This window comes from Pseudorasbora parva, chromosome 21 (genome assembly GCF_024679245.1).
Source record: "Pseudorasbora parva isolate DD20220531a chromosome 21, ASM2467924v1, whole genome shotgun sequence".
NCBI lineage: Eukaryota > Metazoa > Chordata > Actinopteri > Cypriniformes > Gobionidae > Pseudorasbora > Pseudorasbora parva.
The window spans coordinates 32076202-32099825 of NC_090192.1; the positions used below are offsets into that span (position 1 = coordinate 32076202).

Here is a 23624-nt window from a genome sequence, read left to right on the forward strand (position 1 = left end):
ATTATAAATGATTACACTTTTTTTTCTCTCTCTCTCTGATGACGTGTTTATTGGCGCGAGGGCGGGAAAGCCCATAGTATAGGCTACGGCTGAAAAAAAATCTACTTAATCAAGTCCTGTCATTTTTCTTATTGAAGAAACAGTTTCACTTGGAGTATCTCTCGGATAAAAGCCACACTACGGAAGAAAAGCCTATCGCAATCTCCGTTTCATGCCAACTTTAAAACCTACGAGGCGCAAAGACAACAGTGACAGTTATAAGTGAGTGTAAAGAAAGCAGAGAAACACTTCACCCACACTCTGCCATTTAATAGTGTGAAATGCATCACATAGCCTATTGTAACTGTAATTTCATAAGCATTCAAACCGGCAGTCCACATACGGTAACATCCAGTCCTTATCTCTGGCCAAATAGCCTAACAACGTTTTCAGGTATTTTTTGTCCATGTTCTCAGCCCCAGGCGCCCCTGTCAGGTGAAGACTGCCCAATTGGAGTCAACAGACAGTAGCAGAGATCGACGTCTAAAAATAAGAGGTAAACAAACCACATTCTTTAAATATTTCAATCAATTATTACACAGACAGCACACTAAACTAAGACTTGAACATTCATATTCACGTAACGAATATGGCTGCAATTGAAAACATTCAGCACTAGATGGCAGAGCAGTGTAGGATCTGCAAATGTAGAAATGGCAACGTTTATAAGATTGCAATAGCATAAGATTTGTTCATCGAAAGAAAAAAAACAATATATATATATATATGGTATCAAAAGCACATGACTCACCCGTTCTTGAACACTGGGAGGAAGGCAGCACACTACATAAGCCTCCATTCCGCTTCTAGCTATTTTCTCTTAATGTGCCTCCTCACCCCCTCCCCTCATCTAGAATTCAATATGGATCAACACAATAAGATAGCCTACAAAAAGAAGGGATATGGACGTAACATTTTTGAATTTACTTTGGATTATTGTTAAACTTATGAACTATTCTAAAGACTATCCTGTTTGCCCAGTTGTCCTGCACTTTTTGCCTAAAGCTCCCACACCCGGGTATATACATTATCTCCTCTGTTGTATCTTTACAATAGGATGGCTTGTTTAAACCATTGTTTAAACCAAAAACACTAAACATAATAAAATAAAATAAAGTTTTTTTTTAATTGACAACTTAGATTCATTATTTTTCTGAGGTAGTTTTCATAGTTAGTTTAAGTTAAATTATGCAGTGACTAATGTTATCTGTAAAATGTAACCTAAATGAAAAGTGTTAGCATAGGACCTATATAAAATTAAAATCCAATCTAAAGCAAGCAATATATACATTTTTGGGCAAATTATCCCCAACATATGAATAAAAACCCCCCAAAAATAAATAAAAAATGAAATGATACTCTAAATAAGACGCTACACCTGGCCTGCCAGTATTTAGCAGTAAATGTCTAAATTAGTAAGTCATTGAGTCACTCATTCATTTGATTTGGTTTAAATGGGTGATTCATTAATTAAATAGGTGCGTTCCACTTGAAGCTGTGATGTGCAGAGAAGAAATCTAAATTTTGTTAGGGGAGCCCCCGAACTCCCAGACAACCTAAAATGTAGGACTTCTGTGATTTAGAAATCCAATATCAAATATCAAACCTAAAACAAGGTTTACTGCATTCCTGGAGTAGTTTCTTTCCACAGCAATGCAAATGCCATGGTCCCTGCATAATGTTCGACTATGTTACCAATCAACTGTATGAAATACATACTGCATGAGTCTAGAACATGCATGTGCATTAAATTCTTTAAAACTGACAGCTAAAATACCTAAATTACATTTTAAGCAGTACAAAGTATTGGTTTAAGATTTTTGCTGATGACAGGTGGTCATATGTCATGATATGTCCTCAAGCAGACAAGCACTTTATCTGCGTGGTCAGAAAAATGTGGTCAAACCAGATATTTCTGAAGGAACTGCCAATATATCTAAAGCACCTTTTTGCTGATAAAATAGACATTAATTTATGTCAGCTCACCCCTTAGGATACTTAAATAAAAGATTATGAAAAGTAAAACAATACCAGGATGCTGAGCATTAAATATATATATTTATCTAAACACATTTAAGGCTAATTTAACTAACCAAAGTTCTTTTAAACAAACAACATATTTCTATATACAATTTACCATAAATAAGAGAATATGCATTGTGAAAAAAATGGAGGCATATCATTTATAATCAACAACACAATGTAAAAAAAAGTTTATTCTGAGCTTAAACATATACCCTGCTGTAGGACCATCTTATTTTCTAATAATTAGCACCTGTTCTCCAAAATCCTTAACCATTTGATAAAAGTGATTTTTGAACTCTAAACAGGAATGTGGGGAATCCCTAAACCAGTTAATTTAACCAGAAGTAACATAACAGTTCAGTTATTCTGTAATAAAAAATATTAAATACAATCAAGAGATAGCATCAAGTGACCAAACAGACCTTAACAGGATAGATAAAATAAATCATTAAAAGAAATTCACATTTTTGATTCGAACATAAGATATTGCACATTAAAACTTCCAAGTAAAGTTAAGCTATAAACTTAATAGCATACAAATTCCTCTTAAAAAAAAAGAAAACCCTTCTTGATTTACACATGATGCAACAAGTGCATTTTGGATGAGCCATCTACAAACTCGCACACCATGTTAAAGGAATAAGATTAAAAATATAAAATAATTAAAAACATTATTCTCTTTGGTTGATTATTTTTGCTTAAGTGTGATGCTTTGAAGTTTTTAAACTATCACTTTTTCTCACACACAATGGTAGTCCATCATCTGAGAAGTCCTAAGGCACATAATTACAGAATTCTTGTACGTGGTTTAAAGCAACATCACGATTTGTCCCTCCAAGCCTTCACCTGAAATTACTACGTGTGAACAAACAGGAGCCAAGAACACAAGAGTTATTCAGTTATTCCTGAACTCTAACCTTGTTTGCAAGGCCTCTCCCTGTGACACATTAGTCTTTTTTTCTCACAAATTCACTTCGCATTCACCTCGTAGCTTCTGTACGTAGTTCCGTGTTGACCAACAATTTATGATCGTTACCGTCAAAAGCACAAATGCTTCGTAAAGAGGGGGGAATAACAGGTTTGTCCTGCGCACGCCTTCCACAGGTTTTTCAGTTCTTACAGTAAAAAAAACACCTCACACAAAGTGTAGGGTCCATCCATTTGTGCTCACTGGCGCATAAAGAGATTCATCAGTCCAGCCTCATGCAGCTCTTGCCAAACCCTCATTTCCATGCGCATGTCATGGTTGGCATAAAAACGCACTGGATGTTTCTGTTTGTCATAGTAGTGGTCTGAATACAAGCTGTAGTCTGGGGTCATGAACCCATAAGCATCTACCTGTTAATAACACAAATATCATGTTATCACAAACTTTCACAATGTCATATAAAAGTTTGTTTAATGCAACCCAAGCTAACTGGAAATACGTGCAAGTGGTGGCGTTTCTGTAAAAAAATTCTTTGGTGTGTGTTTTGAAACACTTTTAAAGTAAAATGGAGCTATAAGCGAAGTTGACCATAAATCTGGGAGTTTACTGTTTATTTAAGCTGGCAACTGCAGGTAATTGTATATTTTTGCAAAAATATTAAAGTAGACGGATGTATTTCCAATAAGCCTGGGTTGGTTTTATGACAGCCTTACAGTCTGTCAGGTGAGTCAGTATGTAGTTACATCATCTCTCCGTTTCGATTATACATCTAACGTATGTGAAATAAGTGTAGCTAAAACTGTTCAAACTTGACCTTTGCTACTGTAGGTGTTTGCACACAGATATAATGTTTTACTATATTTACAAAACTGTCATTCATTATGTGCTTATGAATTGTGTCCTCCTCTAAATGGACGGATGAGGATATGGGTGTTTATACTCATTTTACAGCATGGCACATTCATAAGACACATGTTTGATGTCTTTAAAATCTCAATAAAAAGATTACACAAACCTGGTCACATGTATGAATAGCAGCCAGGAGCATTACTGCTCCTGTGGACGGCCTGTAAATTCTTCTTGCACCTGTTCTCAGAAGTCTTGAATGCAGGAACCTTGATGATGAAAAAGAAAACTTAAAAACATAGATATCTACATACAAATGAAGACAAAACTCAACAAAAAAAATTGCAGCATTTATAGCATGCCGTTTTCAGTTAATTGCAGCATTCTATGGTCAAATATTTCTGTATAATGACAAGGGGGGGCACAAATTATATTGTTTTAGCATCTATTGCGAAGCTAACATTGCAAGGTGTGCGATGTCAAGTAGGCTTTGGGGATCATAGTTGATCCATACGGACAGAGCAATACCCCCCCCCCCCATAATGGATACGCAATCATTATATTGGATCCGTGCGTTTAATCTTAAAGTGACAGCAGCCTAATATTCCGGCAGCTCTGTCTCACCACTAATGTTAATCAAACAACGAAAGAGTATACAAGTAGTTTTAACAAAGATACATTTTATGAATGAATGAATGAATTTATTAGTGTTATTTGACATTTGATTATTTAACTTCCGTACCTGAATACAGTTAGATTTATCTGAAAAACAAAGCAATGCTTGTAATTTGTTTATTATTTTCTATGCAGATGCAATGCCCTACAAAATTACCCAAATCATCCTAGAAATATAAATTAATTACAAACAGAGCTATTTGAATCACCTGTTTTTTTTGTTTTTTTTTTACATATCACAATATATAAATCACAGAAAAACTAAATATTGTGCAAAAACCACTGAACTGTATAATTAACCGCTGTAGCCAGCAACGGATTTCTGCTGTAGCTGTGCAAAACTCATGGGTTTCATTTCACTCTGCAGGATCTTTCTCGCCATATTATTCCAACTTAGATCAAGTAGTCATGTAATAAGAGGGATAATATGCAGTCAGCCGCTTTGTGCTTCTTGATCTCCCTGTCTGGGATTAATTTTGCAGTAATGACTGGCTGAGTGTACATTATTCCATAGTCTTCCATAGTTTGCAAAGCTTACCTGTTTCTGAGGTAACGGATAAAGTCTGGGTGGTAGATTTTGAATTTTTCTACTGTCACATCTTCACCAAAGTATGTTGGAGGACTGAGAGAGATATAAAGTGCAATTAAATTGAGTCTTAATATACTAACTAACACAGTGGATGTTTACCATCTACGGTAATGAAGGAAAACAATAAGAGTTGGACTGTATTTGTTATAGTAATCAAGGTCAAGGATACATGCAAGGAACTTGAAAATGTCAGTTATGTACATATGAATATTTTTTATGATTTTTACTTTTTGCTGCGTTCAGGGCCTTTATCAATTGCTTTGTGTGTGGAAGCCGCCTCCATAAGAATGTAATCTCGGTCATGATCTGGCAGAAATATATACCTGGTCTCCTGAACAGATAGAGATCGAGACAAAGATAGAGTTAGCACCATCACGTTTCAACACACAAAAAAGTGTTTCTGTAGCTCAACTTCTGTAGCTAACGTATGCCCTGTTTGGATAAAACCGTTTATGCCAAATGCATATTGGGTCACTAAAATGTTGTGATAAAAATGGCTTTTGGATTGCATTATTATGGATTTACTATCAACTTTCACATTCCATTTCCTCTGAATCTGAGCATAGTCAAACCAAAACCTTTCTGTCACAAAAAACATTGTAGTCAATGCATGACTGTTTCAATCTATTATAATTTTGACAAACATATGATAATGATGTATTGAAAACCCCTTTTGCTGCTATTAGGGTGGGATACAGGTCATGGTTAGGTTTGGGTAGGTCAAAGTAAGGGTCAACAGTGTAATTATAGATGTAATTACATAAATTAATTACAGCTACATAAGGGTATTTTTTAAATACAAGTGTAAAAACACAATTTCACAAGTGCATTATATAAAATTATTAATTTAAATGTTAGTACATAATTAACGATACTTATAAAAAAGTGTAGCACTGCATCTTGTCTGTGCATTGACTTATAGTCTGACATTATTGGTTACCTTTGATATGGGAGGACCTCTGTAGCCTACGCCAGCATAGCTACGCATGGAGTTTCGCATTGTGTTGGTTGAGAATGTGTAGAATGAGGTTCGTGATCCCACATCTTTCTCAAATCCCTTAAGAGCCGCACCATTCACCCTAAAGATAGGACAGAAAGAGAGAAACATTGTACTAATAATCAATAAACAGCTATTTTCTTCCAAAAGAAATAACACTTCTAAACTGCTTGAAATGAATCGTCAATTCCATCTTACTTTCTGCACAAACCTATGTAGGTTTGTAACCAATAATGTCAGCGTATAGTCTTCATAGGCACACGTTCTTTGCTAATTACAGTGGAAACGATAGGCTCAATTTAACATATAATGCCATAAATATATATTTTAGCTAGCCTATATGGTCCTCAAATGTGTTGTATTTCACCAGTATCAGCACTGGGACTTAAACTATTTGCATCACTCTACTTGTCTGTGCTTGTGCAACATGCATCATAAAACCAGTAGGTGGCGCAATTAAGTGTGCAATTGAACTTAATTGAACAGATTGGTCCAAAACATTGATCAAACAATTAGCTGAAACCAATCTTTGATGCTTATTTAAATTGCTCATTTGCCTCTGGACACAGAAGGATTGCATTGGCATTTCATCGAAATGTAACATCTATGCAAAATAATCCTCTATTATTTAAGGCCATTCATGTTTGGAATATGTGATTGTGTATTGTTAACAATAAGCATAAATATTCTGCATTTCCACTTTGTAGTGTGGGTCACTTATTGTCTTCCATTTTGAGCCTTCAATCAGCTTCAAATGCGCAGGTGTAGATCAGGAAAATAAAAATGTTCTTGCCCCCGAACCCCCATGGCATGATCTTTTTAGCACAGACCTCTGTATTTATAAAACCTTGCTTATGGCCCTGGCTGGCTGCAATGTATTATGAGAAAATTACTTTTTGATCTTAAATACATATAAACCTATTGTAGAAGACATTCAATAAAAAATTTGTAACCTTAAAAATAGCATAATATGGGCCCTTTGAAGGAAACACACACACACCAAATCTGTAAAAGACTATCCGACAAAAAGCATCAGACACGCAAAAGACATGCAATAGCTTTCTTTCTGAGATTTGCAACACTTTGAGGAACACTAATATAATAAACATCAATTTCCTTAATGATCAACCTCCTCACCTGAAAACATAGTCATGTTCATCGATCTCCTTGCCTTTTCTTGAATCATTCAGTATTCCACCGTTTCCCACCACAGCACAGCGAATGCACTGAGATCTGTTCGGTCTCTCCTCCCAGTCATCAAACATCAACCGGTTTGCGGTTGTATTTAAAATTCCCAGTGAGCTCTTCAACACTGTGAACAATAACACCACACACAGAGCTAGATGCTTTGGACACTTAATTATTTAATCTAATTCCTAATTCTAATTTAGAAAAATACAAAGGTAAAATAAGGTATTTATTTTAAAATATAAAAACAGCAACATATAATTAAATAATTCATGTAAATTTACAATCATAAATAATTATAATTAGTAATATGTAATGAACAATTATTTATATTTATATTATAAACAGTTATTGTTAAATAAACAATTAACAAATTGTTTAAAATATTTCATATAATTTGGCACAAAACTAGATTGACACTGGATTTTCAAATAATAATAATAATAATAATAGATGCATTTAAGTTTCAATTCTTATTAAAAATTCTTAATTGCTTCTGGAAATTGATTTCTGTGCAGTCTGGAATACATTTTACCATCAGAAATGTATATATTTTTTCCTCCATAATGCCATGTTACAAGTGCTTTTTTCTTTTTACGAGCAGTGGCATTTCAAATTTCATGTTTGTTGTGAATATGCAATCAAAACATAGTTTAATAATTCCACTGAACAATTCAATTATAGATAATAAATTATAAAAAAAATCTGACAATACCCAAGCACAAGGTAATGATTCTCTAATGGCTATCACTCTAGCATCACTCTAACATGGGGACTCTAGGAAACTCTGGGAAAGTACATCTGAATTTCTGGAAGACAAGCAGATTCCAAAAAACAACTTACCTTCAATATCAACACTTCCCCAGCCATGTGCTCCACCGTAGTGACTTAAACGCTGGTACTCTTCTGTGGTGAAATGCTTTGCCCATTGAAGCACTGGAATATTGTGTAGAAACATCTCAGCAAACTTAGTCTGAGGCACACGCTTCCTAATGCTTTCGGGACAGGCCTGTGACAGAGCGAGTGAGAGAGAGTTTAATATCGTTAACATTGACAATCTTGAAAATTAGTTACATGGGTGTAGTAAGTTAGAAAAAGAATTTGGAAAGACAATAGCCAGGGTTCCATCCATGTGATTTTACATGCCTTGTTATAAAGTAAAATAAATATTGCTGAATAATTTCTCCAGTCTTTTGTGTCACATTGTAAATCTAAATCATTCTAATACGATGCTGATTTGGTATTGCAAAAACATTTCTTATACATTTTAGAAACAGTTGTGCTGCTTAAAATTTTGACCAAAAAAAGTTCAAAAGAGCAGCATTTGTTCAAAACACTTGAATAAAACTGAATTTAACCAGGTGACTTCTGGAAATTGCACTCGCTTACAATACTAACACATGCACGATAGTTCACAATGCTAAGCCAAGAACCACAAACAGACACTCACTGTTTGCGATGGAACATCATCCGTGGTATAACGGTCACCAAAAAAGTCTGGTTCAGTCGGTTTCGTCTCATTTTTTGGCATTGGCTTCAAGGAGTTTGTGTTTAAATTTTCTTGATCAGACTTTGCGCTGTTTTCTATCGCCGATGAATCCTCTAGATCTGATTGCTGGGCTGAATTTCGCACCAGTTCTTCAACAGTGTCCAGTTCATTCTCAGCAAGCCTTTGATATTCCAAAGGACTGCTGTCATTCTTGATAGAATATAACCTGCGGGAAAAAAATAAATTAAAAATAAGCAAGGTTTTTTACTTTCTAATGAAGCTAAGAACCGCCAGCTCAAGTGAAGAGGCCCTTAGGAACAGGGCAACCACTAAATCATTCATCAATATTCAATTGTTTTCCATAGAAAGACAGAATAGAGCTTTTATCACCCATCTTGATATCTGATATATTAGTAAACACATCTGGCATTGACTTCATAACAATTCAAGGTAACAAAAGGCAGATGATAAGAGAAATGTAATCAAATACAAAGGCATCTCACAGAGGGAATTGGGAAACCGATAACCCTCATCATACTCAATTCTAAAGATATTTCTGAAGAATGCAGAAGCAATGGAATGGCTTGTTTAAATAAAACATTAAAACAGTAATTCTCTCAATTCAGACTTTTTCCCCTCACAATTGCGAGTTTACATTCTAGAGTTATAAGTTCAGAATTGTGAAATATAAAGTCAGTCGTTTTTCACAATTCTGAGAAAAAAATTCTGAGAAACAAATCAAGTACAAACATGTTCATTATTCATCTATTATTCTCACACATTCATTTTTATTATAACATGCTACTGGCACAACAGGTTGTTTTTTCAAAGGGGGATTTTAAAAAGCTTCAAACTATTTCTGCAGAATCACAAGTGTCCATGTCAGCTAGTAGCCTATAATATGTGCCATTTCCTGACATTCTGGTTCTCACTCAACCATGACGTGTTAAAATTAGAGCTTTGCCCTTTTAAAAGCTTCTGGGCTACATTTCACATAACAGACCCTACTTTCAGAGCAGCGATTGTGCACTTCTCTAGAGAATGAAGCCAAACATGAATGATTCTGTGCCTGACTGATTTAAAGGAGCAGTATATCTCATGTTGCTGGTTTCGGTCCCTGACTTCAGCCGAAGTGCATCATTTTCTTGTTATTACTGTAAAGCCGATTTGAAACAATCTGTTTAGTATAAAATGCTAAACTGGTGTCCACCCACTTAAAGTTGCACTGTGTGAAGTGCATCAAGTGGTGACTAGGGCTATCGATTCTTTTAGTAATCGAGAATCCTACCGATTATTCAAGTAATTGGATAATAACTTTTTTTATTTATTAAAGAGCAATACTAAATATATAAGATAAAATAAGACCAGTATCTTAAAATTAACATCCAATTTGTTTTCTTTTTAGAAAAATTAAGTTTTATTGTTGAAATTGCATATATTAATAACTGTGAAACTAAACAATTTTAATGCATTCAATTGCCATATTATAAAAATCTATTTCAAATTACTTTAAAAAGGTAAAAATAGTTCAGTCTAAAACTAAACCTAAAGCCAATAAACCAAAAAAACAGTAATATAAATAACAATAATGCCTAAACATTGCATTTATGTTGTGCAAATTTACTTTAAAGTTTCAGCTTCAGCTCAGGCATTGCATAAGCCTTTACTGTCTTCTGAAGGTGTTGTGGTTTTTGTAAGAAGCAAAAAAAATTGAACAGGAAGGGAACTTGAAATAAGAACAAGAGTAGAGATGCTCGGATCAGCTCTAAAGTCACCAAATCCGCTGTCAAAAACAAACCATCCACCCACAGCTGATTGGGAAGTGTAAGCATCCTCAGTGTAAGCGCGATGTTATCGTCATATTAGCTAGGCTACACAGAAGTAGGTTGCTTTAAAACAAATTTTCTTTGGTGAAATGACATGTCTTAAATAACCTAAACCAGGGTTGGCAACCTATACAGCACATGGAGGAGTAACTGCTGGAACATGAGCAAATGCGAGAGATGAGTTTGTATTTAACTCAGATAAAGTAGGCTACATTGCACATACAGGTCTACATTTTGAGCTAATCATATTCATCATTGTAACACGGCTTGTTTTATTAATATGATTAAAGTGTGAGATTTAAATGACCAAATCAATAAAAGCACGCAGCTCTGAAAGCATGAGCGCTGCGCATCTCTCTCTCACACACACACACACACACACACACATGCGTGTGCGCGCATCACAGATGTTGCGCTTAACGTTGAGAACATTTTTATGGTGTATTTCGAAGATATTATCAAGTATACTATATAAAGTCTCATTAAAGATTTAACACACATCACAATGACGGTGATCCATGCGCAGGGCTGTAAACTCCATCGCATTCATGTGTTTGGAGTTGCTCGTATCTCCTCAGCTGACTCGCAAACTGCCGCAAGTGAAACCTAAATGTTTAGTGTCGCATCCTGAAGCTCAACACGCAGTTGTCTTCATTTAAAAATAGTGAGACTAAATAGTATTACCGGCTGATGCCCCTCTCTCTCGCATTGCTGTCTTTGATCTCGACGTGAACTGAAAACGACAGCTAAAGAACGACACACATTCATTGCATTTTACCATGAAATGAGTTTTGTGTCTTTATTAAAATAAACACATTAATGATTTCTCTCATCCACCCGCAATTTTTGGGATGTTTACCCACCTGAACCACAGATATAACCACGTGAGTCTTTACACCAAAATGTCTTTCTGCAACATCCGTGTCTAGTTAAATTGACTAAACGAAGCATCGAGGCAGATGACTTTGCCTCAAGGATTTTTTGAATTCGAGTAACCCGAGTTACTCGAGGAATCGTTTCAGCCCTAGTGGTGAGAATATGAAACGCAACAACAGAAGCTACGGGGGCCGACACAGGAAAAAAATGTAGTTTTCCGAGAGAGCAGAGAGTAGCTAGTGCTCTGTAGTGAAGTTTGTCCGTTTAGGGCTACTGTACAAACATGGAAACTTCACTGTAAGTGGACCGGTGGTGTGTGTAGATAGAAATGCCTCATTTTAAGGTAATAAAAACAACGGTGCATTATGCAAGGCTTTATACACTACTGAAAACATTAAATTGCATTTCTGTCAATAGATCCTTATAAATACTACACACTGCACCTTCATATCATCTAAGAGAGTTTATTCCTTGACCGTTTTTAGCTGCTTGTTTTTAAGCCACTATTCTTTGAGAAGATGTTTTTAGGAGAATACCTATTGTGGAAAGTAGCCTACTGTGCAAATAAATTGAAATTGAAAACCACCTGCTCCTCCCACCTTCACTAAAGAAAACAAGGGCAGAGAGAGCAAAAAGACATGAATTCACTTTCTTAGCTTCTGATGTCCGTCTCCATAGCAATGGCAAACATGCTGAAATGATTAGCAGAGGAAATGCATATAGTGATCATGGCTCTCGAGAGACAACATGCGCGCTGTGACATTAGGCCTACTAACTAAATGACAAACAGAAAAACAGCTAAGAAGAGTTCACTTAAATTAAAAATGGGTTTATGAAAAAAAAGCACATTTGAAATTAGTCAGTGCGCGCTCAACTTTCCCAGTCATGTTGTAAAATAAGGGTGTCAGCAAGTTCCCTCTAATTTATTTTCTCTATTGGGCGGACATTTTTGTTACTTGAGAAGAAAAAAAATTTTTTTATACCAGACCTGTATAGCATATGTAACACACAAAAAGTGGTTTCATCATGCATTTATAACTTTTGACTTTAATGTGCCAATTCTATGTTATTTAACCCTTGATTCCTTGCACTTGCAAAACTTGCTGAGCGAGAGATTCATGCCAAAACTCTAAGCGCCGCTAAAAGAAAGACAGAACTGTACAAATCGGTTTCTTTTGGGAACTTTTTTTGCCCTACGCACACAAGAAGTAATTTAGACATTTGCAAAAGTTTTTACACACAAAGGTTGGTTTTACACGGTCAATCTGCTGTTTTCACATGCATGCTGTTTAGAGGTATGCTATGATTTTTACCGTATTTTGGGGAAAGAAACGTGCCAAAAGTGTAAGCATGGAGCAAGTCAGAAGAATACACATCATATTTATTTTGCGTTAGCATTAAGCTGCAGTTTCACAGTACACAAATTAGACTTACAAATAACTTTTCTGGCCATCACCAGACCAAGCTCAATTTAAGACATTGGTCTGGGAAGTCTGCTCTGTATTTTCTACTGCACAAGAGGCGTGATAAACGAGCATAGTTCAAATGAATCTGTATGCAATTGGATAGTTCTTTAACCAATCAGACCACAAGAGGCGTGATCAACAGGCAAAGACCCATCGCTTCTCTGTTCGTCATTGTGTTAAACCCGCCAATAGCTTGCCAGGTGGATAAGCCAGTCTGTGATTGGTTTCTGCAAAAGTGTAACAGCAGCAGTAGAAATGAATGAATACGGGTTTCCAGACTGAGTTGCCGGGCAAAATCAAATCGCCGGCAGATCTGGGGCCTCACTTATAAACATTGCATATGCACAAAAGAAGGCGTACGCCGCTCTCTACGCAATATTTGGTAATAAAAGGTGCGGTCCTTCACGCAAGCTCTGACCCAGGCGTACGCACAAAAACAGGTGAAATGAGAAATGGCGACACCGTCGGCAGATGGAAGAAACACATGAAAGTTTGTGAAACTTTAGACCGTTGTGTAAAATAAATGGCAATAGTGCCTCTCATAAATAACATGAAGACTTCACAAAGCAAGTCTTACAATTAACAGCCTACACGGACACCCGTTTGATTGATCTGCAGTGTAAAACAAACTAAATTAATGAAAATTACAACGGAAATGCTAATTAACAATTGCAAAAAGAAAAGTTAAATATGTTCTGCAATAATATTCGCATGTTATGCAAATCATCCTCATAAATAATATGGTAAACAGAACGAAATAATGTACAAAACTGATATTCTCATCGATGTGTCCATCTGGCGGAGCAGATATAGATGCAATTAGATAGACAGACAGATAGATAATTAAGGAGATATATAGATAGATAGATAGAGGTATTAATTGCCCACTGGGGAAAGTTTTTTTTCATAGTAAAAATTATTTCTTCATCAGCTACAGAATCATGGTATTCATGCATATGCCTTTAGTTTGTTTTATTTTTGATAAAGTAACAATGACATACGTCTCAACCATTCAGAAAGAAAATTTGAAATTCTCATCAAGAGGGGTCAGCTTCGGCGTCCCTTTTCCCCCACCCATGGCAGACACACTCTGGCGATGGAGTGCTAGGAGCTTTTTTGCATCATCTTTGATGTCTGACCATTTATTTTTTATTTATTTCGACCACGGTCCGAGGTTGGGAGGCTACAACATTTACGGCATCTGCAACCTTTTGCCACTCACGTGCCTTTTTGGCATAGTAATGCCCAAACTGTGCCCTCCAAACAACATTTTTCTCTTCTTTTCCACCTCACCAACGATAACTTCTACTTCACATTAAGTGAAGTTATGTTTTTTTTATTTCCTCCCTGTGTTTGCCATGATTTTGCAATCAATGAATATTAACTTGTGGGCGTTTCACAGACTATGTATGGGAAACTATGGGCGAGACATGAAGACGCAAAAGCTGCGCTACATTTAGAATTGATTGTGATTGTGATTGGTTGAGGGAAATCTGTGTAGGATGTGAGTGCCCACGGTTTTATAAATGCGAATATTTCTGTGTGCACGCTAGGGGTGGGCGATATAGCCTCAAAATTATATCACGTTATTTCAAGAATATTTGCGATAACGATATTTATGATGATATAGAAAAAAATATATGGAACAAAGTTTTATTGGTTATTGCAGCTGGTAGGCAGCAGCATTTATTAGTGCAAACAAAATTAACGGCATTGTTTATCCTTTTCCAATGAGCTAATGTCATTGATGAGAGAATATTTAATTCAAAGTGTAAATCTACTTTCATAAGGTACAAGTTACTAGTGTTTTCACTGGAAATCCTAAAATAAAATAAAAAACATATATATTTAGTTAAAAACATTTAGTTTAGCAATAAAGTAATTTATGCCATGGTCTGTCTGAATATTCAATTCTGATTGGCTGGAAGTTGTACAATAGCAGAGGTAATTCCAAGTTAGCTAAAATACCCCTCTGTATCAATGAGCTGTTTTCATTATGAAGCGCGCGCACACACACACACACACGCACACACGCACACGTCACTCGTATACAGAGATCGCGCTGCAGATTCAGGAGCACGGAAACTAGTTATCAACGCCGCCCCGCAACTTTTATAAACAAAATCTAAGCTACTGGATCACTACATTATATTTCTCAGCAATGATGGGGTTAAGAGATAAACTACTTTCTTTATCTCTGTGTCTCATTCGAAGCGTGCACAATGCTAGATCTAACTAGCCGTAACTGACTAAAATAACAGTCAATGTTACCCTTCCGGTCAAATATTGCGCGGCAAACATCAATAACAGCTTTAAGCTGACAATGTAATGTCAGCTGTCAAGAGAGCTGACCTCTTGCAACCAAGTAGCTCCCCTTTAGGTACTAAATCATCATCATCATCATCATCATCATCATCGGAGGCTGACGTGCTGCTCTTTGTGCTCTTCTCTCTCAGACAGGTGTTGTTGTTGTGCGCGCTATGTAAATACGCCATACGTCATCGCGTCGCTATATCATTGATATCGCGATATGACACTTTCTTTATCATGCAAAAATTTATACCGGTATTATCGGGGACAATATGATATGGCACACCCCTAGTGTACGCCACTTCTGACTCAAATCCTACACAAAGTTTTATAAATGAGGCCCCAGACTGGGTTTACCCAGTCTGACAAATAACAGTAACAGGCAGCAAATATTTTTTTCTTACACTTTTTACAAAAGTTCTCTTGTGCATGTAAATGTAATTTATGCTTCCAATTGTATCTACACTTTGACAAATCTTACCCTGCACATGCAATTCTTAATGTCATCAAATTACCTTCATATATTTGTTTAATTTGGACTTCTCTGTGTATGCTCTTTGAGGTGGTGACCATAGACCTGCATTATGTGAGGCACAGACAAGAACGGTTTGACCTAAAATGATCAAAATTGAAACTACTGGGGAAACAAATACTCCTACATCTCGGATGCCCATGAGGTAAGCGAAAACATATCAACATTTAATTTCAAAGTGAACTATCCCTTTAATTGATTAAAATACAGTAAAAAATATATATCTATATATATATTGTAAAAAAAAAGTATTCTTTAATACATTTCAATATATCATCAATTTATGCAATTGCAAAGCTACATTTTCAGCATCATTAGGCTACTCAAGTCACATAATCCTTCAGAAAGAAATCATTGCAATATGCTGATTTGCTGCTCAGGAAACATTTATTATTGTTATCAATTTTGAAAAGTTATGCTGCCAGGCTTTTGAGCATTGGTGTATTCTTTAATAAAACAACAACGTTTCTAAAAAAAGAAATACACTAAAAAATTAACTGCAAAAAGCTACAATAATTCAATTTATTCCATGGTCTGTCTGAATACTCGATTCTGACTGGCTGGAAGGAGTGCAATAAAACCATCTAATGCACAGATAGTTCCAAGTCAGTTGAATCACGGCTCTATATTAATGCACATATACTTCCCCTTTATTCATTATTATTATTATTTAGTCATTTTGTGTGATGGAAAGTTTCTATTTTTAAGAGTAAAGAATTCCACGTGGCGTTTTAACAGTTCTGTCTTTACCTGTAATGTTTCACGTTGAAGCTCGGAAGGGTCATCACTTGCCATGGCACCTGGATCTGCATAGCCACGCACACCACGATTAAAGTCAGTATCGCAATTCCCAACAACCCAATGAACCACAGCAGAAGCCTCTGGGGCAGCTGGCCTGTCATCGTCCTACTTTCCTAGTGTACAAGTTGCTGAGAGTTCCCCAGAACGTCTGGTCACCTTGTAGGCACATGAGCGTTCTCCTGAGGAAGGAGTGGTGCTTTGATGAAATAGGGTTATGAAAGCGCTCCTCAAGCTGAAGGGTTGGCAGGGGATGTTGCTAGTTAATTAGTTCATTTTGCGCTCCGGCTTTCACACGTGGGAGTCTCCCGCACCACCGGGACATCTGTGAGAGGAAGAAGAAAAAAAATACAAGAGAGTGAAACTCCACATGGCGGAGTCTACGCAGTAATCCTGTTTTAATTAAAGGGCCTGGTAAACCAGGAAGATGTGATCCAGGTTTCAAAGTGCACCTTTGCTCAAAGAGTGTTTCAAATGCTAATTAATGGTGTCAAAAAGACTGCAGGATTTGACAAAGGAAGAAACGTGAGGGAATGGGTGAAGGACAGAAAGAGGGAGTGTGAAATTACCATACAGACAGAAAGTGGCTGTTTGTATACTGAAAGGGTGAGGAAAAGCCTGAGATTGTGGTGAAATTGATTAGTAACTCTCCCCCGTGTACAGATCTTTGTTCAAGGAAACGAGTATTACTCCCTTGGGAAATATTTCCCCATGACCACATCTGCCGATGTGTCTGGAAACACGTAACTTCACAAATCATTTTGCATTGCAGAGCAAGTATGCAACAAGTAGGCCTAGTTTTTAGTACATAAAACAATTGAAACATTTTAAAACATCTGGAAACCTAGATGCTGTATTAACACACACTGAAGGTTCACCAAGTGAATGAGTGAAAAATCTGAATAAGAAAAGGAAATGCCCTAAAAGTTTTACTTGGCTTGTTAAACAAGGTTTAATTCTTCAATTGAGTCTCAAAAACTAGGGAATAAAGCTGAATTCAGAGGCACAAAGGCTTACATTATGAGAATCCTTGCTTTTCTTTTTCTGCCATTTGTGGAATGACAAGAATGCTATCTGTGTGAATCTGTGTTTTAATGAGTAGAAATGCTCCAGAAACTTTCTGTGCTTATAAACCCAGTCTGAGTTATGTCTAAAGATTCAGTTATAAGGAAACGGCACATATTTCTCTTTAAAGGTAGAATTAAAAAGCATACAATGCTCCCAAAATGCGCAGAAATGTTTTTAAAACACAAAAGGAGCCACTACATCAGAAAAAATAACTGTCACCATATGTAACATTCAAAGACAGCTGACTCTCAGAAGCCCTCAAACTTAAGGAGAACTGGCAGAATATGTGAGCAGACAGAAAAAATAAGAACTGTAAAAGAAGTATAAAAAGTCTCGTACCTGAAGGGAAACTCCTGTCAAGCGATGAGAGGGGAAGTCAAGCTGCAATGTGCCTATTTTAACACAACTCTCAGTCACTCACACACACACACACACACACACACATACACACATAGGGCTAGAGAGGCGGCCCTATTGTGAAATGAGTAACAGCTGCTAGCAATTGGTCAACTCCCCTGCCCCCTCCCCCAAAGGAAGACATAAAATAGGAGAGGAAGAGAGAGATGGTTACGCACAAGTCAGAGCTTGGTGATAACAGACAACAGCAACGGCAAACAAAAGCAAAGCGTGACAAGTCAGCTGACGTTCAAAAGACAGACCCTGGTACGTGCAAACTTGAGTGTTCGGGCATCAAAGAACATAAGGATGCATGCCCTCGTGCAAAAACTACCCTAAAAACAACATGCAGTGACATGCTGAAGGCGTCACAGGTTCAAAGAGCCAGATAGTGTGCTTTATCACAACTTACAGCTGCCTTATTTACATACAAGGCAGTTATCACATTCTCACAAAACGGTCTGATGGGGGCTGAGACGGTGCAAAGGTGAAAAGGCTGCATGCTTCTTTGGTTAGCAAGAAGCTGAAAGCAAGAGGCAAATCAAGGGGTCAGATTTTCCCGAAGATGGATGCGACGCAAATATCAACATTTACATAATTTATTTAGCAGACATATGTATACAAAGTAACTTACAAATGACAAAGCTAAAACAATTTGAACTGGGGTGAAAACAATAACAGTACAGCTTTAGAGTGGAAGTGAAAGTGGTTAGTTGAGATGAGCTTTTGACAAAAGAATGGGGTCAGACTCAGAAAGATTTTATACATATCTTCCAATAAAACGTTTAGGGTTAGTAAAATTAATATACAAGTAAATACTTTTATTCTGCGAGGATGTTTAATTGATCAAAAGTGATAGTAACGACATTTAAATTGTTACAAAATTTCAGATAAATTCTGTTCTTTTGAGCTTCCTAATAATCAAAGAATCCCTAAAAAAATGTATCGGAGAAATATTAAGCAGCATAACTTTTTTCAAAATTGATGCGTTTTTCTTGATCACAGAATAAGAATGATTCCTGAAGAAACATGACAATTGAGACTGAAATATGACTAACATTTTAAAACATATTTCAAAATGTTACTCTGTATTTTTGATCAAATAAATTCAGACTTGGAGAGCATAAAGGACTTTAAAAGACTTTACAAAATTTTTAGCGGTTGTGTTAAAATTGTCTTTATTTGGCTCCACTTTTATCTTTGTATGTCTTATTTCCATTGTTATGTGGACATCATGGACACACCTAGACAAAACAAGGACTAAGCCTTGGACACACTTACGCCAATGTAAACTCAAACACGCACATACATTTGAACATGTGATCTTGTTTACCCTCTCTTACTATACTTCTTTATGTCATATACGGTAGGGATTGGATGGATTCATGGATGATTCTGCTTTATCTTGTGCATAAATATGACCCTTTTGAATGTTATGGTGCTACACTGTCTCTATTTGCTTGATCATTCTCCCGAGACTGCCACGTCTTTTTCCAAATGACGACTGATAGCTTCAAGGCTAAAACTAATCTAAATGCAAGGGAAAGTGCATAGTATAGGTCCGATTACTGGCCACCAAAAGCTTCACTTGTATTGTGTAACGAATACATTTTTAAATGTATAAATATTACTGAACTTTCAGTTTCAGTGCTTTCAGTGAACTGTCAGTTTTAATGATTAATCTTTAGTCAACTATCCAAGTACAGAATAGTTCGATAAAAACTCCCAGATAAGATGGCAATAAAGAGCGGAAGTTCCAATGTGGAAATGGCTTGAATCAACAGTTTCACACTGAACAAGCTTAAACGAACAAAAGGGCAGGTTAAACCAAGAACCTGCTGCAGACAATTTCTGCAAGGATTAAAAACCAAAGAAAAAGCACCACTTCTGAACGTTGTCCCAAGTTAAACTTGGGACACTCAGGGAGTGGACTGTGGAGAATGGGAGTGATTTATGTAATTACTGGCTATTGCATGAGGGAGAAGAAAGAAAAAAAAAGTCAGGCTCATTTTCAAGATTTATTTTCATACTCACAAGATTCTTCACTGTTAAAAAAAAAAAAAAAAAAAAAAAAAAACAGCTATTAAACACAATGATCCAAATATACAGGGTGTGTGTAAATAAATCAAATTAAGAGCTACATGTTAAAGGGAACATTTAATTTACTTAAAAACTCAGACATGCAAAACAAACATTTTAAAAACACAGAGAGAGAGTAGTTCGAAGAAGAAATGATCCCAGACATTAATTAAGATAATTAAAGTAGTGTTTTTTCAGACCACAGTTACAAAATGCCAGGAAAATGGCGACCGGCGCTTGGCTATTAAACACTACACTCACAAAAGAATGGTTCATTGGCACGAGTGGGACTGACATGCACTGACCATGCCAACCACACTGCCAGTCAAAGGCGGAAAGACAGCCAAGGACCTGCATCTGCTGCCAGTCTGCTTCTGACCTACACGAAACGCATCTGAAACATTCTCAGAATGTTTTGACGCTTTGATCCCAACACTAGGCTTCTAATCAACTGCATCCAACTGATTTTGGATACACATTTAAGTGTGATGTCAACAGGTGAGTCATGAAATGATGCCTCAGTATTTACGCTTGAGCCACATGACAGAGCCTCCTGTATTTTGCAATAGGTCTGCAGTGAGGAGAGTTTGAGCTCACTGAATGAGACATCTGATCCACTCATTAGAGAACAGGAATGAGGCACTTTTCACTCTGACCTTTTCGATGTGGTTCTGTTGACTAAAGAGCTCACACATCAGTAAGAATCTGATATACAAAATCCATCAAACAATGGTACAAGAAAGCGGTCTAGCATTGGTCAGGAAGTACGTTACGGCTCGCACATGTATTTCAACTTTAAAATTTTGCCTCATAAATCAACTTCTCTTACAAGGGTAGAATTTTGAAGATAAAGATACATTTTAAATGGAATTTCCCTAAAGTTGCCCAATCGGAACACCTAGGTAAAACATTCCCAAGATAATATTCCTAATATTTAATGCTTTTCTGGCCTGCACCCTTTTTATTCACGTTTTAGACAGGATTCTCCTTATAAAACCAAAAGGGAAGGGATAAAAAGGTTGGGACCTTGTAGAAAGAAACAATGGAGACTTGTGGGAGTTTTGAAGCACCTCCCCCACCCTGCCACCCCAACTCCTGCTGAATTCGTCTCTGCTTTTCTCAGGTCGAACGCTTGGTATACATCACTGAGAGGGAACGAAAGAGATAGGAGGATTGGCATTTAACCACAGAATGAATACCAGTCATGCGACATCTCTCCTGGCTCACAGTAATTTCACCAAGAGAGAAGCATTCCAGGATCAACATTAAAACACAACTTAGTGCAAGAACAACATTCCTGTAAGGAAAAAGGAAAAGGAAATTCTGAACAATAGACTACACAATCCAGTGGAAAAATGTAAACTGATAATGCTAATCGAGGCTTGAATATGTTTCATTAGGAGTAGGACCAACAAGGTCAGACTAATATTATTATCGTATTTAATAATATTTTGGATTAGCTTTTATTAATTTATTTTATTTTCAGCTTTAGTAATTTATATGCTTTGGGCAGTTTTATTAGTGTTTTTCTAATATTTTGAATTAGCTTTAATTTGACTTATTTCAGTTTTGTTTTAGTATTTTTTTTATTCATATTTTTCATTTCGATTTTTAAGGTTACGTTTTTCATTTATTTATACTTTATTTCTTTTCAATAAATGTTTTTTTTTAGTAAACTTAAAAACCTAGTTGACAAAACTTTTTTAGGCAAAAGTGGCTTGCAAGCAGTGTTATTGGTAGGCAAATAAGGTACATATTTATTATTTCTGTTTTTTGCATGACTTAATATTTTATTCTTTTCAATGACTATCTTGGCCTGGGAAACAATCATAAAATTCCACAACAACGGGAACCCTGTATGTTGATTCAGGAACATCCTACTTGGCGAATCACAGTCATCCTGTCCCATGAGTTTCTGTCCAACCCAGCTCTGCTGTCCCCAATTATAAACACTATTATCCTCTTTATTTTCTATCCATCTGCTATTTCTTATCTACCCAACTTTCTATATCCATCTCAACTCGAATCTCATCCTGGTCTCTCACCTCAGTATGTCCAAAATGCTGCACATACATTCCGTGAGAGCCGTTCAATCTACTGTCAGTCCCCATCAATCTAACGAGACACTCCATACTTATCTTCTCCACTTACTGCTTTGCTGTCAACAAACCATCTAAAATCTCCATCGCCTAGCTGTGCTGCCATCTGAACTAGAACTGGGCTTCACTGAGGGCTCTGTGTGAGCATGTTTGGGTGTCCTGGGGGCTCCTGGGACATCTCCTGTAATTTAGAGATAGCCCTGAGGGGGATAGGGACAAAAGGCATCTGTATGCAACTTACAAAAGGCAGGGGGGGTAGGGATGTTTGTGTCGGTGGGGGGTTAGAACTCTCCTCTTTAGTGTGAAGAGTTAACTTCTCTGCTCAGTATCAAAGCCTTTGCTCTTCCCACTTCTCCTGTCCACTGTAATCTCCACCCATTCCCCTTATCCAGCGCTGGAGAGAGACAGGAAGTGGGCAAGTAGTTACAGAAACATCTGGAACAGTTTACTGTGAATGCCTTAGTGCCCAGCAAAACAGGCTTTACCACAGGATCTTTTTTTATCTTACAAATGCATATAGATTTTACCCTCAAATCCCAAAAATTGTATATAAGAAATACTATTTTGCTTTAAAAATATTATGCTTATTTTAGGACCATTTTGCATTATGACCATTTCCATGACAATCAATCACATTTTGCCACAATGTGAACTTTCATTATTGTTTACTTTTGAGTTTTGCAATTCCCATTAATCTCGATTATGATTCTTATCAGATATCCATTTACTATGTTATAAAAAAAAATTACAATAAGCAAATTAAAGTTATAAAAATACTATGTTGTATAAATACTTTACAACTTAAATAATATATTATGTTTTTGTTTTTTGTGCTAAATGAGCCTTATTTTATTAAAATGTATATATTTTGATTCTGGGGTGAAATATGCACAAGTTTATGAGATGAGGTTTTGTAAGATTCAACAACATAATAGATTTAAAGAGTTTTTAAGTTAATTTGTCTGGCTGTGTGAAACCAGTGGCTGAACGGAATCTGTAATTGTCATATCCGTGAAAAAGAGACCCACAAAAGCCTCTCCTGGAATCTTGGAGAAGATTAAATTCCTCTCATTTCTTGCCTTGTTCCCATGGAAATGCCAAAGGCCGCCTGCCCTTCTGGATGAGAAGTTTGGTGGAACCAAAATGTCCACCCAGAATCCATAATTTCATCCAAACGACCAAAATAAATAAAAAAACTAATAAAGAGAAAGTTCCTTTGTGCAGGAGGACAGTATAGATGGAAGGGGTGGTGGCGATGGGAGGGGTTAATGCCCTAACTTATCAATCATTTCCCTAAAAGCTGTTTTCTTTGCTGTTCCAACAAAGACTCGAGATGATCTGCCCTCTTCACCGCAGCCTGAAAGACAGAGGAAAAGACAAGTTGTAAATCAAAATGCA

At 36.5% G+C, this 23624-nt stretch overlaps 2 protein-coding genes and 1 long non-coding RNA gene across 6 annotated transcripts in view; 1 reads left to right on the plus strand and 2 right to left on the minus strand.

The window, feature by feature from the left end:
• Positions 1 to 235: 235 nt before the first annotated feature.
• On the plus strand, positions 236 to 15835 carry LOC137056404 (uncharacterized). The gene is made up of 3 exons (XR_010900330.1): positions 236 to 261; positions 456 to 535; positions 15817 to 15835. It is a non-coding gene; the product is annotated as an uncharacterized lncRNA (long non-coding RNA).
• Positions 2238 to 18282, minus strand: st6galnac (ST6 (alpha-N-acetyl-neuraminyl-2,3-beta-galactosyl-1,3)-N-acetylgalactosaminide alpha-2,6-sialyltransferase). Its single transcript, XM_067430476.1, has 10 exons — positions 17992 to 18282; positions 16537 to 16909; positions 8738 to 9002; positions 8131 to 8296; positions 7237 to 7411; positions 6043 to 6181; positions 5330 to 5433; positions 5052 to 5135; positions 4008 to 4107; positions 2238 to 3402 (listed from the first exon to the last, which is right to left on the minus strand). The coding sequence occupies exons 2-10, from the start codon at positions 16686 to 16688 to the stop codon at positions 3232 to 3234; spliced, it is 1356 nt and encodes a 451-aa protein (XP_067286577.1). The 5' UTR covers positions 16689 to 16909; positions 17992 to 18282; the 3' UTR covers positions 2238 to 3231.
• Positions 18283 to 20110: 1828 nt separating this feature from the next.
• cep131 (centrosomal protein 131) overlaps positions 20111 to 23624 on the minus strand; it is a 32576-nt gene continuing 29062 nt past the window's right edge. For 3 of the 4 annotated variants that reach the window (XM_067430445.1, XM_067430446.1, XM_067430444.1), the window contains one exon: positions 20111 to 23583. In XM_067430445.1, coding sequence (XP_067286546.1) covers positions 23512 to 23583 — 72 coding nt within the window. In that variant the 3' untranslated portion in view covers positions 20111 to 23511. The remainder of the gene's footprint in view (positions 23584 to 23624) is intronic. The other variant, XR_010900322.1, reaches the window with a different exon arrangement.

Excerpts from the sequence above, each read along its gene's own strand:
- st6galnac (XM_067430476.1), bottom strand. The coding sequence starts at position 16,688 with ATGACAGGCCAGCTGCCCCAGAGGCTTCTGCTGTGGTTCATTGGGTTG. Across the intron at positions 9,003-16,536 it reads TTCAACGTGAAACATTACAG|GTTATATTCTATCAAGAATG; the intron begins GTAAAGACAGAA and ends TTTTTCCCGCAG. Across the intron at positions 3,403-4,007 it reads CTATTCATACATGTGACCAG|GTAGATGCTTATGGGTTCAT; the intron begins GTTTGTGTAATC and ends TGTTATTAACAG.